Genomic DNA, 17,860 nt, shown 5'->3' on the forward strand with positions numbered 1-17,860 from the left:
AACCATCCATAGCAACCATCCATAGCAACCGTCCATAGCAACCAGTCCATACCAACCGTCCATAACAACCCGTCCATAGCAACCAGTCCATAGCAATCAGTCCATAGCAACCCTCCATAGCAACCAGTCCATAGAAACCCTCCATAGCAACCATTCCATAGCAACCCTCCATAGCATCCAGTCCAAAGCAACCAGTCCATAGCAACCATCCATAGCAACCATCCATAGCAACCGTCCATAGCAACCAGTCCATACCAATCGTCCATAACAACCCGTCCATAGCCATCAGTCCATAGCAACCCTCCATAGCAACCAGTCCATAGCAACCCTCCATAGATACCAGTCCATAGCAACCCTCCATAGCAACCAGTCCATAGCACCCAGTTCATAGCAATCAGTCCGTAGCAACCACTCCATAGCAACCACTCCATAGCAACCAGTCCATAGCAACCAGTCCATAGCAACCCTCCATAGCAGCCAGTTTTTGATGGGGCAAATAGGATGGTGCAGTTTTGATGGTGCAGTTTTGATGGGCTAGTTTTTGATGGGGCAATGGACCGAATTGGATCGACACACGGTTGGATCACATTTACATCTCCAGGGGCACCGTCTCCAGTCAGGAGTATTGGTGGAGGCAAGACCACGCCGCACAATTTCCCCAGAAATTGTATCTTTTCTAGTTACTATTATTATAGATAACAAAATATTTTCAAATTCAAATGTTGTATAGAGAAAAATAAAATCTAGTAAAATTATAAGAAAAGTTATGCACATTTACAACCTGTGTGCACTTACTGTATATGTGTATGTTAATGTTCAATGCATTTAATAAATGTATTTACAGTATGATAGCTGGGTGGACTTACACTCACTGTATCACCGATACATTTTAGTATATGAAAATGTGCACCCTGCACAGCAGTCATACAAATAACTAGTACTATTGTAAATCTAAAACTGTTCTGTGTAAGGGCTGCAATCTATAATTCAAATTATACATTTTAAGTGTAAGTCAGATTTGCATGACTTTTATTTATGTCAAACTGTGTCATGTAAGTATGCATGACTTCCAATTTATTATCAAGGTCTTACAATGTATAATAACAAAATAAATAGATTTATTATAAATAATACTCAACTCTTTAAAATGAGCAATATATTTACCTGGTGATGATGTGGTTTTAGTTGATGACACAGTAGAACCTACAGATACAAAGACAAATTGTCTAATAACTATTTATAACTACAAATTTAACAAACCGCATATTTTATGATCACAGAGCACACCTTATCCAAATGCAAAAGTAAAACTGTCTGCACAGATTTGTCCACAGGAAAGAGCTATGTGGCCCAGATATATTGATGACATGTTCACTAGCAAGAACATTTCACAGAGCAGATTAAGCAGCCAGCTTATGTATTAGCACATGGGCTTACTCAGTTTAGACTGCTCTCTAACTCTCTTCTTTTTGTTCCTCCAATGCTCACCTTCAGGACCTCTCCAGAGCCTCTCCAATCTTCTGGAGCTCTCTACCTCTATTTGTCTGGCTATGTCCTACTATATGCACCTTTAAGTGATTCCTGAATACTCAAAGCAGCTAAAGCAGTTGTAAAGGCTTTTTTTTCTAAAATAGCAAACATGCTCTACTTACCTGCTCTGTGCAATGGTCTTGCACAGAGCAACCCTGAACCCTCTTTTCTGGGGTACCCCACCAGTACTCTTGGCTCCTCCTATTATTGGTGTGCATCCATATAAACTCTATAGCAAGCTGCTTGCTATGGGGGGGGGGACCCAGCTGTGCTGTGTGTGTCTATTGACATACACAGCCCAACCCCAACCCCTGTTCTCTGCTCACAGAAGCCAATGGCTTTTACTGCTGCTCTGTGAGCAGAGAGAAATAAGAGAGCTGCTGCAAATGGGCACAGCACTGGATCAAGATAGCACTCAGGTAAGTATACAGAGGAGTGTATATCTAACACATCTAAGACACCATATCCAAAAAAGGGTCAGAAAAACCCTTCAGGTCTCAGTAGCATAAGATGTGCCATCTCGAGATACTCAGCTACCATCTGTAATCACCAGAGTGTACAGCCCTAACCAAATGCAGAAGGCATAGATTCCCTGCTCAGAATTCTCTATGGGAATGAGCAGAATTTCCTATATGTTTTGACCCACATCCAAATACCATAGTAATGCCCAGAAGGTGGGTTACAAGTACACCAGCTAACACATTTTAGCAGACATAGATATTTAGCCAGATAGTTTATTAGCACATCGCTTATTGGCCAAGCTAGGCTGGGTAGATTTCACAGAAAGTGGAAAATGTCCCTAATAGGCCAGCTGTATAAGGAAAATGTAAAGCAATCTGAATGTTTGTCAGAATTAAACGTTTAAATATTTCACAAACTTTACTTTTCTGTAAATTTTAGCTTTATACAGTCATTCATATGCTACATATGCCTACATCTAAAGTCATTGCACGTAGAAAGGTCTGTTCTGAACTGGTTCATACAAATCCAGACCCAGTCTGGCTCATACAAATTTAGATTCATCATTTACATTTCTTAACCATTGAGGGTGGAACAGCTTGTTGAAAATAAGCTTGTTGAAAAATATTTATGTTATTCCATGTTCTCATTGTAAACAAAAAGCTGTGCAGTGATGATTTTATTTGGTGTGTAAAGCTGGCCATACATTAGTCGATTTTCAAATCATTCGTATGAATATTTGCATGAAAATCATTCGTATGAAAATTTGCATGAAAATTCTCATCAGTACGTTTGATGATATGCTGGACCACAGTCACTCTTACAAATTAATTTATTCAAGAAAGAAATTCCATCCTGCTCCTTCGAATTTTCTTTCCACTGTGGATGTCAATTTGCCCCAATAACAATTACTAATTCAAATGAACATTCCCAAAATGAAATTCTTCTAACACAATTCTACTAGTGTATTGCCAGATATGGACAAACAAAACTACTCAAACTATTTACCTGTCGGTTTTGTAGTTACAGTGGTGGTGGTGGTAGTTGTTGCTGCTAAAAAGACAAAAGTAAATTTTTTATCAATGCAGTCTTAGAATACACAAGCCAGACATCCTAAAGAAATGTTTAAAGCCTAGCTCCAACCATGTTACACCCATATTTAGGTTGTATCATTTCACATGGTTGCAAGCTGACCCCCCCCCCCCCCAAACCATCCCACTCCTGACAGTGTGCAGATGTTTATTTTATCCGCGCAGCCACTGTCACTTTTGAAATCGATGCAGCTGTATGGTGCTCCACTCGCACAGCCACATTATTCATTCACAGAGATCTGTGAATGAATAAATAAACTACAAGCCCCATCTTCCTTTGTGGCAGTCATTTAATCATATTAAACTGAAATTCTCAGACTTTATTAGATATTATTTTAAGACTAGGAAATAACCAAGCAAATAGTCTGTCATGAATGGATCACAGCTTACCAGTACAATATCCTGGGTAAAAAGAAATATCATCTATAGCAACATCACTGCGGAAATCTTCACCTCTGACACCATCAATGAAAATCTGTTGACAAAATTCATGAGGTTATAGCTAATAGCCAGAACTGGGTTTATAAAATGCCAGTGCAAAGAGCACAATGACTAAAAAGCACAATAACATACAACAAGAGATCAAACTATTTGTAATAGATTTAATAACAATTCATTTGGCAAAAGAAATACATTGCATACCTGGATAATATCACTTTCAGGCAGGAAAATCTTCTCTAAATACCACATGTCCCCATGATCTCCTTCTATAGTGAAGACATCTTCCAAACCATAATCTCTTAGTACTGACACCCTCAGCATCATGTATTTTGCTGCTCCATACATGTGATACCAAAACTGTAAGCAATGAGTTCCAGTGAAACAATTTGCAGGACTCTCCAATCTTGCAAAGTCTCCCTCTTCTGAAGCCTGTCCATTAATGTATAGATAGTAGCCATCTGTTTAAATTAAAATATTAATGCTGAAGTACCTTTTCTGTTATGAACCATTATTTTGGGAGTTATATAAACTAATACAAACAGAGAAAGTAAGTAAATAAATGACTTACATCCTGTTGTGTGGTCAAATGATGGTCCAGTAAAATCGGAAGGGGTTGAGCCATTCCAGTGTATCCAGTCCATGTTATCACTCGTTGATTGTTTCCAGTTACACAAGTTCACATCAAAAGAACAATCTATATGGCATACATCTGTTTTAGGAAACACAGATAACATTTATGAATTATATTGTGCATATTGTATAATGCATGTGCAAGCGTTAAAGCTGAACTTGAACATGTTTACTGTAGGAATATTTATAGAGGTGACCGAGTCGGCTGCTGATCCATTATTGTCAGTAGGCTGGGATACGGAGGTCACACTTCTATATTTCATAGCTGTAACTGAGAACGTTTTGTTTCCCTCTTAGCTGTACATTGTGCAGAGGTATGCGAATAACAAAACAAACTGAACAGGATTATAAATATTTACATACAGTATAAGCATTTAAATGGTTTATTTAGCTCTGATAAATGTAAATAAAGTGTGTTACTCCAATATTTCAAATCCCGATATACAGTATGTCTGTGATACCATGTATTATATTTAAAAGTATCCAGCTCTCTTTGCATCGCTTCATTTGTAAGAAATACATGGTGATCCTGAAAGTACCTTGCTTTCCAATTTTAAACTGATCACACTAGGCATGGAAGCACATTCACTGCAAAGTGGTTAATTTTCTTTTTGCATTGTACTCAGGAGCACAGTCTGCCTGTACTCCAATGGGCAGACTTGTGCTGAACTGCCCCCAATGCACAGCTAACATCTCACTCAGAACATCAGTGTACTGCTCTTTCTCAGTGTCCTGTTGACACATCCCCCTGCAGTCTCCACCCCACCTCTCAAAGCATCTTATGCAGCTGAGAAAAGAGGTCATGTGATCGCTTAAAGAAAAAAAAGGTATGTATAAATAAAAACATGATTATGCCATATGATTCAGGCATATTGATAATTAACAAGCATAGCTGAAAACAACATGTATTGTACCTTGATAGAATGAATAATATCAGTAGTAGAAAAAGTTGGGTGCTTGGTAAATGAGTGTCTGTTGCCAGTCTTAACATGAGAGAATCAGTAATATATGGAGTGTCTGTACACAAAAAAAAAGTGTTTGTAAATCTAAAACTTTTTCTAGTTTTGGATAGATTGGGGAATGGTTGGAATTCGTGTCAGTTTATTTTTCTTTATCACTGTGTCCCTGTTAGGATGAATCACCCCTCTATTTGTCATTGTGACCATAGTCAACATTGTCACCAAATTAATTTTACAGTTGTCACCAGAGTAAAAGGTGAGGGTCTGTAATGAGAATTCCCCTTTTACGATTGCCTTCTTATCCAGGACAGGAGATCAGAGGAGTCTTCCCAATGAGACACAGGCATCAAAAAATAAACTGCCAGCGCTCTTAACCATTGTCTATTCTATCCAAAACAATTAAATACATTAGATTAAATGCAATTAAAATACATTAATACAATTGTCTATACATGCACTTTAAATTGGAATGGTAAGAATAGTGTTATTGTTATGTAAATAATGTTACTGTGATGTTGCTAACAGGAATTGTTTGTGAAAAATAAATATGTTTCAATATGAATAATATTGTAGATCATCAAAAGTATAGTGTTGTAATATTAATATAGATGTGTAGGCATTTAAAATAGTGTGTTATGTGTATGGCATAGTATATCTGTGTTACATACAGGCATTCAAGGTTACACATCAAAAGGTGTTTGCTGACCAAAAGGGTTAGTGGTCAAACACAGATCAAAGGAACAGGTGAAGACCCTTAGGCCTTGTACAGACGAGCGAACATGTCCGATGAAAACGGTCCGCGGACCGTTTTCATCGGACATCTCCGCTCGGAGATTTTGGTCTGATGGTTGTACACAACATCAAACCAAAATCCCAGCGGACAGACAGCGCGGTGACGTGGCGGTAACATTGACGCCGCCACGTCCGCAAACCAGGAAGGAAAATGCTTTCATGCATGAGTCAAATCCATTCAGCGCATGGGGGAGATTTCGGTCTGCTGGTTAAGCGTACTAACCAGCGGACATGTCGGACGGACGGGTTTCCAGCAGATAAGTTTTAAAGCATGCTTTAAAACTTTTGTCTGCTGGAAACCTGTCTGCTAGGCTGTACACACGGTCGGATCTGTCCGCTGAAACTGGTCTGCGGACCAGTTTCAGCAGATATGTTCGGTCGTGTGTACAGGGCCTCAGATGTGTTAATTTACCTAGGTGTGTGTGAGATGGCCTGTTAACCTCAAAGGATAACTTCCTTACATACATAAGGAAGTATTTATTGATGGTAATTAGACTTGGGGAAGTTTCCATTGACCTGGAAGAACCACTCCCTCCAGTGTGAGACCAGTTTTTGAGAAAGTCAAGCTGACATTCATCTAGTCTTGTCACTCTATGATGAATATAGCACGGGTCTAGGAAAAGATGGGATTCCGAATTACTCTGTTGGATTTGTATCGTCTGTGGACGTTGGACTTTGTATGTTATTGGAAGTTAATTAAATTTGCATTCTCTGGAGAGCCTGTGTGTTGCTGCGAAACAACGTAATTTATAGCCATGATACTAACATCTAAGATATCAATTATCTAACCGGACTACTGGACACTATACATCTGTATCACTACATTTATTGGACACTTATATGAGATCACTACATTGGTGCCATTCAAGTGACCAGAAGCGCATTTTCAGGACTTGGTAACAGAAGTCGGTGATGACAAAAAATCCTGGGAGTTGGACAAAAGTCTGATGGAGACCCAAGAGCTGTGCTGTGACTCTAATGTCTGATTGTGACATAAGAGAGTCTGATATACAAGACTAAACAAGTTTGGAACCCCAGAATTTTTCTCTGGAGACTGGAAACTGAAGAAAAAAACGACTGCCGTGTACTAAAAGACCGGAACTGGCAAGGTGGTGCTTCAAATGCGGTGAGTAAAATATTTCCTTTTTTAAATTATTAATAATATAGTCAAAATGCTTACTCAGTGTGAAGCTAGTGTCAGTTCTGATAAAGTTAACAGATGGGTATTAAAATGTATTAAGCATCATTGCGGCCCTTATATAATTGCAGAAAAATGTAAGCAGACGTGGACTATGATGAAGGAATTTTTAGAGGAAAGTGTTTTTGATAGCAAAATTTCAGAAAGTAAAAGAAAAAGTTGTATTGTGCAGGGCTTGTTATCTTGCTGTTTAAAAATGGAAAGTTCTTTGAATGATAAGGTTGAGGAAATTGCGCAGTTACAGAGTGCAGTTGATAATAGCCATAAGGTCTGTTAGAGGTTACAAAACCAATCAGAAACTGAGACAGTAAATTTTAAATTGCATGCAGTTACTATTGGTGGAGCTTTGCTTGAGAAATCTAAACGCTGTGATTAATTATCAGAGGAAAATGAGAGATTCAAATTAAGAATTATGGAATTAGAGAAGAGATCTCAGGAGTGCAGATATGCATCAAATCTTGGATTAAGCAATTTGCAGCAAAATACAAACTTTCTATCAAATGAAACAGAATCATAACCATAACAATAATAACAACAATACAGGTGAAGTTCAGCTTGTAATGAAGCATTTGAAACCAAAAAAACTGGATGCAATTCTTAAAGAAATAGATTGGTTGTGAATGTCACCGGCGCAAAAGAAAATAAATAAATAAATAAATGTGAACCGTGATCTGCTGCAGTACTGTGTGCCCTTAGTGGGGGTCAATAGTGCATGAGGAAGAAAAGTGTTACTGCGCTGATCTAATTATCCAGAGGTATTAAATCTCTGGGAGTATGGACATAAGTGAAATATCAGGGCCACAATGTACCCAATTTAAAATGTGAATAACCTGGATACAAACAATATATAAAAAAATATAAGAAATATATGAGTCATACAAATGTGACACAGTGATTTCAAACTTGAATCGTATATCTAGATCAGTATGTCAGCATACAATCCATATGCCACAGTGCTTCTATGAGAAAAATGGCTGTTGCTGCTACTGACCAACCAAATAGTGAAAACAATACGAAAGATATTACAAAAAATATTGTGTATATATGTGTATAAAACTACAATATGCAGTATGCCAACTGCACCGTGAGTTGTCCAATAACCGATATTGGAACAAAATAAATATCAAAAAAGTGAAATAATTATCAAACAACCATACAAATGTGCAATGTGCTGACTGCACTTAAAAATAGTCCAAATGGCAGGCAATCTTGCTCTTATACAATAGGTTCCAGCAAACACAAGGTTCAATGTTGGTAATACTGTGTAGAGGAAAGTGCCGCTATCTCTTCCACCCGACAAAGATGTGCCACCATCACCAATGGTTAAAATCAACACTCACCAGACCCCAGATATTATTAGGCTCCAAAGTGGTGTCTTTTCTTTGTCCGTCAGTGGGTGTTGCCTCCTTTTCCCTTTTACAAGGTGTCATCAATTCCTCAAAAACAAGGGGCTCATCATGGTGTAGTATATTAAAATATGTATTTATTTAAAAAAGGTAAAAAAAATAACACTTACAATATAAAGTGCCTCTGACCGGCACTGAGTGTCTTTGGCAGTGTCAACCGTTGAAAGCCGCTGACCAGCATTTAAATGGCGTCCTAAGAGGTGTGCTTGCCCCGCTGTGCTCCGCATGTATTGCTACAAGGGGTCCGGGCGCGCTGGTGTGCTGCACCCTCTATGTGCGTGTCCAAACAGCCTCTACGCGTTTCGCTAATTGCGTCGTCAGGAGAGCTGTCCTGACGACGCAATTAGCGAAACGCGTAGAGGCTGTTTGGACACGCACATAGAGGGTGCAGCACACCAGCGCGCCCGGACCCCTTGTAGCAATACATGCGGAGCACAGCGGGGCAAGCACACCTCTTAGGACGCCATTTAAATGCTGGTCAGCGGCTTTCAACGGTTGACACTGCCAAAGACACTCAGTGCCGGTCAGAGGCACTTTATATTGTAAGTGTTATTTTTTTTACCTTTTTTAAATAAATACATATTTTAATATACTACACCATGATGAGCCCCTTGTTTTTGAGGAATTGATGACACCTTGTAAAAGGGAAAAGGAGGCAACACCCACTGACGGACAAAGAAAAGACACCACTTTGGAGCCTAATAATATCTGGGGTCTGGTGAGTGTTGATTTTAACCATTGGTGATGGTGGCACATTTTTGTCGGGTAGAAGAGATAGCGGCACTTTCCTCTACACAGTATTACCAACATTGAACCTTGTGTTTGCTGGAACCTATTGTATAAGAGCAAGATTGCCTGCTATTTGGACTATTTTTAAGTGCAGTCAGCACATTGCACATTTGTATGGTTGTTTGATAATTATTTCACTTTTTTGATATTTATTTTGTTCCAATATCGGTTATTGGACAACTCACGGTGCAGTTGGCATACTGCATATTGTAGTTTTATACACATATATACACAATATTTTTTGTAATATCTTTCGTATTGTTTTCACTATTTGGTTGGTCAGTAGCAGCAACAGCCATTTTTCTCATAGAAGCACTGTGGCATATGGATTGTATGCTGACATACTGATCTAGATATACGATTCAAGTTTGAAATCACTGTGTCACATTTGTATGACTCATATATTTCTTATATTTTTTTATATATTGTTTGTATCCAGGTTATTCACATTTTAAATTGGGTACATTGTGGCCCTGATATTTCACTTATGTCCATACTCCCAGAGATTTAATACCTCTGGATAATTAGATCAGCGCAGTAACACTTTTCTTCCTCTTAAAGAAATAGGAATGGTTCTCTGCCATGATTTAAACAGATTTTTAAAATGGTTTTGTGACTTGCAGAATGTCAGAGATATGTACAATATCAACCCATCTGAATTAGAAAGAGTTTTGCAACATTCTATATGGAATGGTCTTTGGCTGAGAATCAAACAGATCTGTCTTCAGCCTTTTGAGGACACGGGACATATTACTGGAATTATTGCGTGTTCTGTACGGAGTGCGTTCCGATGTCGCGATTCATGGGAAGATCCACCAAATGCTAAGTGAGTCTCCCTATGAATTGTCGCACAGGATAGAAACTATTATGGGATTTTTGGTTGGTAATAATCTTGCATTTGAGCGGGGAGGCTCGATACATATCAGTATGTTGCTAGATGCAATGCATGAGGATATCAAACAAAATATTTTATTAGTTACCCTAAATCCTCATGATTTAAAAGACGTATTATTGAGAGCAGATCATTTATGGAGAATGTCAAATGAGCAGGCTGTCAGAATTGATATAGCCACATTGTTTAGGACAAACACTGAACAAAAAGATCAGAAGATAATATCTAATGATCACATCAAAAGGGGAAACTCTGGGTCAAACATAGGTGATATTAACATGAAAAACAGAGCTGACCAAAATAATAATAAGAAAAAGACCTGGATACCATTTCCTCATTTAAAACAGAAATATGACCACCTAAATTTGATTGAGTATGATAAGATGAAAATAGAATATTACACACTATTAGAACAGTTGAAGGGTACAGATCTGTTTTTAAATGAAAATTACACTTTTATAGCAGTGGGGGTGAATTAGCTTTAAACTGTGGACTGTAAATAGTACTTTGTTTATGGACTTTGCTAATGAGTTTTGTCTGAGAGTTTTTGACTTTCAGGTACATGGCTGGAGATACGCGTTTGCATGTGAATAGCAGGAGTAATTGCTGGCTAGTGGGGGAATTATAAAGAATTAATGGACATTCTCTCAATATTCATCAAGCAATGGACTTTTTTTTTGAACATTCACATTTTCATTTTTTTTTTTTTTTTTTATGGACTTACCCAACACCCTATTTTTTCATTTTCTCCCTTTCCCCGATATATTTTGCTTTTTTATTATGTTTTATTCCTTGAACTTAATCTTAAAACCAGAGCGAAGCATTTAAACCTAAAATAATTTTATAACATCTGTACACATGACATAATGCATATTGATGTCAATAGATTTGACATCAGAGGTGATGCTGCACAATGGCTGGGCATAGCATAAATTATAGTAGGTTGGGTGGTTTTCCTAAATTTAAAGGAGTGGTGAGTGAAATTCATTACTCTAGTCATGATTTGAGACATTGTTGAATCAGTTGTTTATAATATGCTGAAGGCTGAGACACATATGGATGAAAAAGACCTTTCTACCTTTCATAAAAAATACTGGCAAGAATTTCTACTGCTGATTTGTCTGCACAGAAAATCTGATAAACACTGATGTCAAGCTGATAATATCTAAACCATCGCATTGGGGGAATATATATATATGTTGGAATACCATTCTGGTGGAATTATGGACTGAATGATACAAAGAACAGCTATATTAAAGGCAATGCGGGGATCAGCCTACAGCACATTACAAAAGCAAATTGTTGCTGGCAATCAACAAATTCAGAATAGTCAGGGTTTGATGTTAAAGGAACCAAGTGTCCTGATTGGTAGATTAATGATTGAAGGTGTCAAGTGCAAGGAAATAGTTTGCAGCACAGAATTTGTACTGCCGGATCCAAACCTTTTTGACCTTGGAAGCGACTGCTGATACATTAATGGTTCTTCTTACTACAAAGATGGAAGATGGAAGAATTTTGTGTTTGTGTAAAAGCATCTTTAAAAATGAAAACTTTGAGCCTGGAGATGAGAGAATCCTGGACTTATGTGGATTGGAGCTCCCAAGGCATACCAAGCTTTACTTTCAGTGAGATGGTGAGAGATGTGATGAAGTCAGAATGGACTGTGACATCAGCTCGTTTTTGCACAATATTCAAGATCGTGATGTGATTTACAAAACAAGGAGCAATCTAACAGCTATACGGGCAACTTACGTTTACTGAATCCTTTTCCAGTCATGGTCCAAAGTTATATTATCTAATAACTGTTTCATGGGGGATATTTTAGAGGTCGGTGAAGAGAGATGTAACCAGTCTCAACTTAATATTTCATATGAGCCATTGTAAAGCATACAGTACCTCAAACCATAATGATGTTTGTTGTTCGAAATAAGAGTCAGTTCTAGTAGTTAGAACCAACTCAAGTGGGGGAATATGTTGTAATATTAATAAAGATGTGTAGGTATTTAAAATATTGTGTTATGTGTATGGCATGGTATATCTGTGTTACATACAGGCATTCAAGGTTACACATCAAAAGGTGTTTGCTGACCAAAAGGGTTAGTGGTCAAACACAGATCAAAGGAACAGCTGAAGACCCTAGATGTGTTAATTTACCTAGGTGTGTGTGAGATGACCTGTTAACCTCAAAGGATAACTTCCTTACATACAAAAGGAAGTATTTATTGATGGTAATTAGACTTGGGGAAGTTTCCATTGACCTGGAAGAACCACTCCCTCCAGTGTGAGACCAGTTTTTTGAGAAAGTCAAGCTGGCATTCAGCTAGTCTTGTCACTTTATGATGAATATAGCACAGGTCTAGGAAAAGATGGGATTCTGAATTACTCTGTTGGATTTGTATCGTCTGTGGACTTTGGACTTTGTATGTTATTGGACGTTAATTAAATGTGCGTTCTCTGGAGAGCATGTGTGTTGCTGCAAAACAATGTGATTTATAGCCATCATACTAACATCTAAGATATCAATTATCTAACCGGACTACTAGACACTATACATCTGTATCACTACATTTATTGGACACATTTATGAGATCACTACATATAGTATTTCTGTGATTTATTCCATCAGTTCACATTAGCTACACATACAAAAGTGTCTACCAGTGACCATTCTATGTATTCAAATTATAGTTATTAGTTAATGACAATAACAATAATCAATTAATGACAATTATTTTTCTAAACAAAATTGACAACATGCAGGAGAGAAAATCATACATTATTTTAATTATGGACATTATGAATGCTTTTTTGAACTCATGCAGTAACAAAATTAAAATAATATTATATTCAAGTAAAGCCCAACATTTTATAAAACAATTCCTGAATTAAATGCCAGGCAACCGTATAAACATGTCTCATACAGAATATGTTTACATTATTTTTTTTAATATTGTTATATTGTTATTACTATTAGTATAGATAACAAAATATTTTCAAATTCTAATCTAAAAATGTTGTATAGAGAAAAGTGAAGTCTAGTAAAATTATAAGAAAAGTTATGCACATTTACAACCTGTGTGCACTTACTGTATATGTGTATGTTAATGTTCAATGCATTTAATAAATGTATTTACAGTATGATAGCTGGGTGGACTTACACTAACTGTATCACCTATATATTTTAGTATATGAAAATGTGCACCCTGCACAGCAGTCATACAAATAACTAGTACTATTGTAAATCTTAAACAGTTCTGTGTAAGGGCTGCAATCTATAATTCAAATTATACATTTTAAGTGTAAGTCAGATTTGCATGACTTTTATTTATGTCAAACTGTCATGTAAGTATGCATGACTTCCAATTTATTATCAAGGTCTTACAATGTATAATAACAAAATAAATAGATTTATTATAAATAATACTCAACTCTTTAAAATGAGCAATATATTTACCTGGTGATGATGTGGTTTTAGTTGATGACACAGTAGAACCTACAGATACAAAGACAAATTGTCTAATAACTATTTATAACTACAAATTTAACAAACCGCATATTTTATGATCACAGAGCACACCTTATCCAAATGCAAAAGTAAAACTGTCTGCACAGATTTGTCCACAGGAAAGAGCTATGTGGCCCAGATATATTGATGACAGGTTCACTAGCAAGAACATTTCACAGAGCAGATTAAGCAGCCAGCTTATGTATTAGCATATGGGCTTACCCAGTTTAGACTGCTCTCTAACTCTCTTGTTTGTTCATCCAATGCTCACCTTCGGGACCTCTCCAGAGCCTCTCCAATTCTCTGTAGCTCTCTACCTCTATTTGTCTGGCTATGTACTACTATATGCACCTTTAAGCAATTCCTGAATACTCAAAGCAGCTAAAGCAGTTGTAAAGGCTTTTTTTTTTCTAAAATAGCAAACATGCTATACTTACCTGCTCTGTGCAATGGTCTTGCACAGAGCAACCCTGAACCCCCTTTTCTGGGGTACCCCACCAGTACTCTTGGCTCCTCCTATTATTTGTGTGCATCCATATAAACTCTATAGCAAGCTGCTTGCTATGGGGGGGAGGACCCAGCTGTGCTGTGTGTGTCTATTGACATACACAGCCCAACCCCAACCCCTGTTCTCTGCTCACAGAAGCCAGTGGCTTTTACTGCTGCTCTGTGAGCAGAGAGAAATAAGAGAGCTGCTGCAAATGGGCACAGCACTGGATCAAGATAGCACTCAGGTAAGTATACAGGGGGGTGTATATCTAACACGTCTAAGACACCATATCCAAAAAAGGGTCAGAAAAACCCTTCAGGTCTCAGTAGCATAAGATGTGCCATCTCGAGTTACTCAGCTACCATCTGTAATCACCAGAGTGTACAGCCCTAACCAAATGCAGAAGGCATAGATTCCCTGCTCAGAATTCTCCATGGGAATGAGCAGAATTTCCTAGATGTTTTGATCCACATTCAAATACCATAGTAATGCCCAGAAGGTGAGTTACAATTACACCAGCTAACACATTTTAGCAGACATAGATATTTAGCCAGATAGTTTATTAGCACATCACTTATTGGCCAAGCTAGGCTGGGTAGATTTCACAGAAAGTGCAAAATGTCCATTATAGGCCAGCTGTGTAAGGAAAATGTAAAGCAATCTGAATGTTTGTCAGAATTAAACGTTTAAATATTTCACAAACTTTACTTTTCTGTCAATTTTACATTTATACAGATTCATTCATATGCTACATATGCCTACATCTAAAGTCATTGGACCAGATTCAGGTAGATCCGTGCAATATTTGCGTGGGCAAAGGGCAACGATGTTTGCTCTGCGCCCACGCAAATATTTTGAAATGCCCGCGATTCACGGAGCAGTAGCTCCGTAAATTGCGCGGGCGATATGCTAAATAGCCCGGCGTAAGGGCGCCTAATGTAAATGATCCCGCCGGGGGCGGGAATCATTTAAATTATGCGCGCTCCCGCGCCGAGCGAACAGCGCATGCTCCGTCAGGGAAACTTTCCCGACGTGCATTGCGGCAAATGACGTCGCAAGGACGTCATTTGCTTCTAAGTGAACGTGAATGGCGTCCAGCGCCATTCACGAATCACTTACGTAAACGACGTGAAATTTAAATTTCACGAGCGGGAAGGGCGGCTATACTTTAGCATTGGCTGCCCCTGCTACAGCAGGAGCAACCTTGCGCTAATGTCGCCGTACGGAAACTCCGTACCTTGCGTGCGCAGGGCCCGCGCAACTTTTGTGAATCGGTGGTAGTATGCAATTTGCATACTATACGCCGATCACAATGGCCGCGCCCCCTAGCGGCCAACGCAAGAATGCAGCCTGAGATATGAAGGCATAAGGAGGCTTATGTCTGTCATATCCTAGGCTGCAGTCGGTGTAACAAGGTTCCTGAATCAGGAGCACTCGTTACACCGGAGAAAGTAAGCACTTGCGCCGCGCAACCTATGGTTGCACGGGCGCAAGTGCTTCTTGAATCTGGGCCATTGCACGTAGAAAGGTCTGTTCTGAACTGGTTCATACAAATCCAGACCCAGTCTGGCTCATACAAATTTAGATTCATCATTTACATTTCTTAACCATTGAGGGTGGAACAGCTTGTTGAAAATAAGCTTGTTGAAAAATATTTATGTTATTCCATGTTCTCATTGTAAACAAAAAGCTGTGCAGTGATGATTTTATTTGGTGTGTAAAGCTGGCCATACATTAGTCGATTTTCAAATCATTCGTATGAATATTTGCATGAAAATCATTCGTATGAAAATTTGCATGAAAATTCTCATCAGTACGTTTGATGATATGCTGGACCACAGTCACTCTTAGAAATTAATTTATTCAAGAAAGAAATTCCATCCTGCTCCTTCGAATTTTCTTTCCACTGTGGATGTCAATTTGCCCCAATAACAATTACTAATTCAAATGAACATTCCCAAAATGAAATTCTTCTAACACAATTCTACTAGTGTATTGCCAGATATGGACAAACAAAACTACTCAAACTATTTACCTGTCGGTTTTGTAGTTACAGTGGTGGTGGTGGTAGTTGTTGCTGCTAAAAAGACAAAAGTAAATTTTTTATCAATGCAGTCTTAGAATACACAAGCCAGACATCCTAAAGAAATGTTTAAAGCCTAGCTCCAACCATGTTACACCCATATTTAGGTTGTATCATGTCACATGGTTGCAAGCTGACCCCCCCCCCCCCTCCAAACCATCCCACTCCTGACAGTGTGCAGATGTTTTTTTTATCCTCGCAGCCACTGTCACTTTTGAAATCGATGCAGCTGTATGGTGCTCCACTCGCACAGCCACATTATTCATTCACAGAGATCTGTGAATGAATAAATAAACTACAAGCCCCATCTACCTTTGTGGCAGTCATTTAATCATATTAAACTGAAATTCTCAGACTTTATTAGATATTATTTTAAGACTAGGAAATAACCAAGCAAATAGTCTGTCATGAATGGATCACAGCTTACCAGTACAATATCCTGGGTAAAAAGAAATATCATCTATAGCAACATCACTGCGGAAATCTTCACCTCTGACACCATCAATGAAAATCTGTTGACAAAATCCATGAGGTTATAGCTAATAGCCAGAACTGGGTTTATAAAATGCCAGTGCAAAGAGCACAATGAATAAAAAGCACAATAACATACAAAAAGAGATCAAACTATTTGTAATAGATTTAATAACAATTCATTTGGCAAAAGAAATACATTGCATACCTGGATAATATCACTTTCAGGCAGGAAAATCTTCTCTAAATACCACATGTCCCCATGATCTCCTTCTATAGTGAAGACATCTTCCAAACCATAATCTCTTAGTACTGACACCCTCAGCATCATGTATTTTGCTGCTCCATACATGTGATACCAAAACTCTAAGCAATGAGTTCCAGTGAAACAATTTGCAGGACTCTCCAATCTTGCAAAGTCTCCCTCTTCTGAATCCTGTCCATTAATGTATAGATAGTAGCCATCTGTTTAAATTAAAATATTAATGCTAAAGTACCTTTTCTGTTATGAACCATTATTTTGGGAGTTATATAAACTAATACAAACAGAGAAAGTAAGTAAATAAATGACTTACATCCTGTTGTGTGGTCAAATGATGGTCCAGTAAAATCAGAAGGGGTTGAGCCATTCCAGTGTATCCAGTCCATGTTATCACTCGTTGATTGTTTCCAGTTACACAAGTTCACATCAAAAGAACAATCTATATGGCATACATCTGTTTTAGGAAACACAGATAACATTTATGAGTTATATTGTGCATATTGTATAATGCATGTGCAAGCGTTAAAGCTGATCTTGAACATGTTTACTGTAGGAATATTTATAGAGGTGACCGAGTCGGCTGCTGACCCATTATTGTCAGTAGGCTGGGATACGGAGGTCACACTTCTATATTTCATAGCTGTAACTGAGAACGTTTTGTTTCCCTCTTAGCTGTACATTGTGCAGAGGTATGCGAATAACAAAACAAACTGAACAGGATTATACATATTTACATACAGTATAAGCATTTAAATGGTTTATTTAGCTCTGATAAATGTAAATAAAGTGTGTTACTCCAATATTTCAAATCCCGATATACAGTATGTCTGTGATACCATGTATTATATTTAAAAGTATCCAG

The 17,860-nt window shown here is 38.0% G+C and overlaps 2 protein-coding genes across 2 annotated transcripts; both read right to left on the reverse strand.

Annotated features, from left to right (window-relative positions):
- Positions 1–951: 951 nt before the first annotated feature.
- On the reverse strand, positions 952–4,247 carry LOC120935673 (MAM domain-containing protein 2-like). The gene is made up of 6 exons (XM_040347726.1): positions 4,090–4,247; positions 3,723–3,979; positions 3,471–3,555; positions 2,998–3,042; positions 1,165–1,203; positions 952–980 (listed from the first exon to the last, which is right to left on the reverse strand). Exons 1-6 carry the CDS (start codon positions 4,160–4,162, stop codon positions 952–954), a joined length of 528 nt encoding a protein of 175 aa, XP_040203660.1. The 5' UTR covers positions 4,163–4,247.
- A 6,070-nt stretch (positions 4,248–10,317) lies between these two features.
- On the reverse strand, positions 10,318–17,470 carry LOC120935674 (MAM domain-containing protein 2-like). The gene is made up of 6 exons (XM_040347727.1): positions 17,312–17,470; positions 16,945–17,201; positions 16,693–16,777; positions 16,218–16,262; positions 13,642–13,680; positions 10,318–10,385 (listed from the first exon to the last, which is right to left on the reverse strand). The coding sequence occupies exons 1-6, from the start codon at positions 17,382–17,384 to the stop codon at positions 10,318–10,320; spliced, it is 567 nt and encodes a 188-aa protein (XP_040203661.1). The 5' UTR covers positions 17,385–17,470.
- Between the last annotated feature and the right edge of the window lie 390 nt (positions 17,471–17,860).

The sequence above is a fragment of the Rana temporaria genome, chromosome 4 (assembly GCF_905171775.1).
Source record: "Rana temporaria chromosome 4, aRanTem1.1, whole genome shotgun sequence".
NCBI classification, from domain to species: domain Eukaryota; kingdom Metazoa; phylum Chordata; class Amphibia; order Anura; family Ranidae; genus Rana; species Rana temporaria.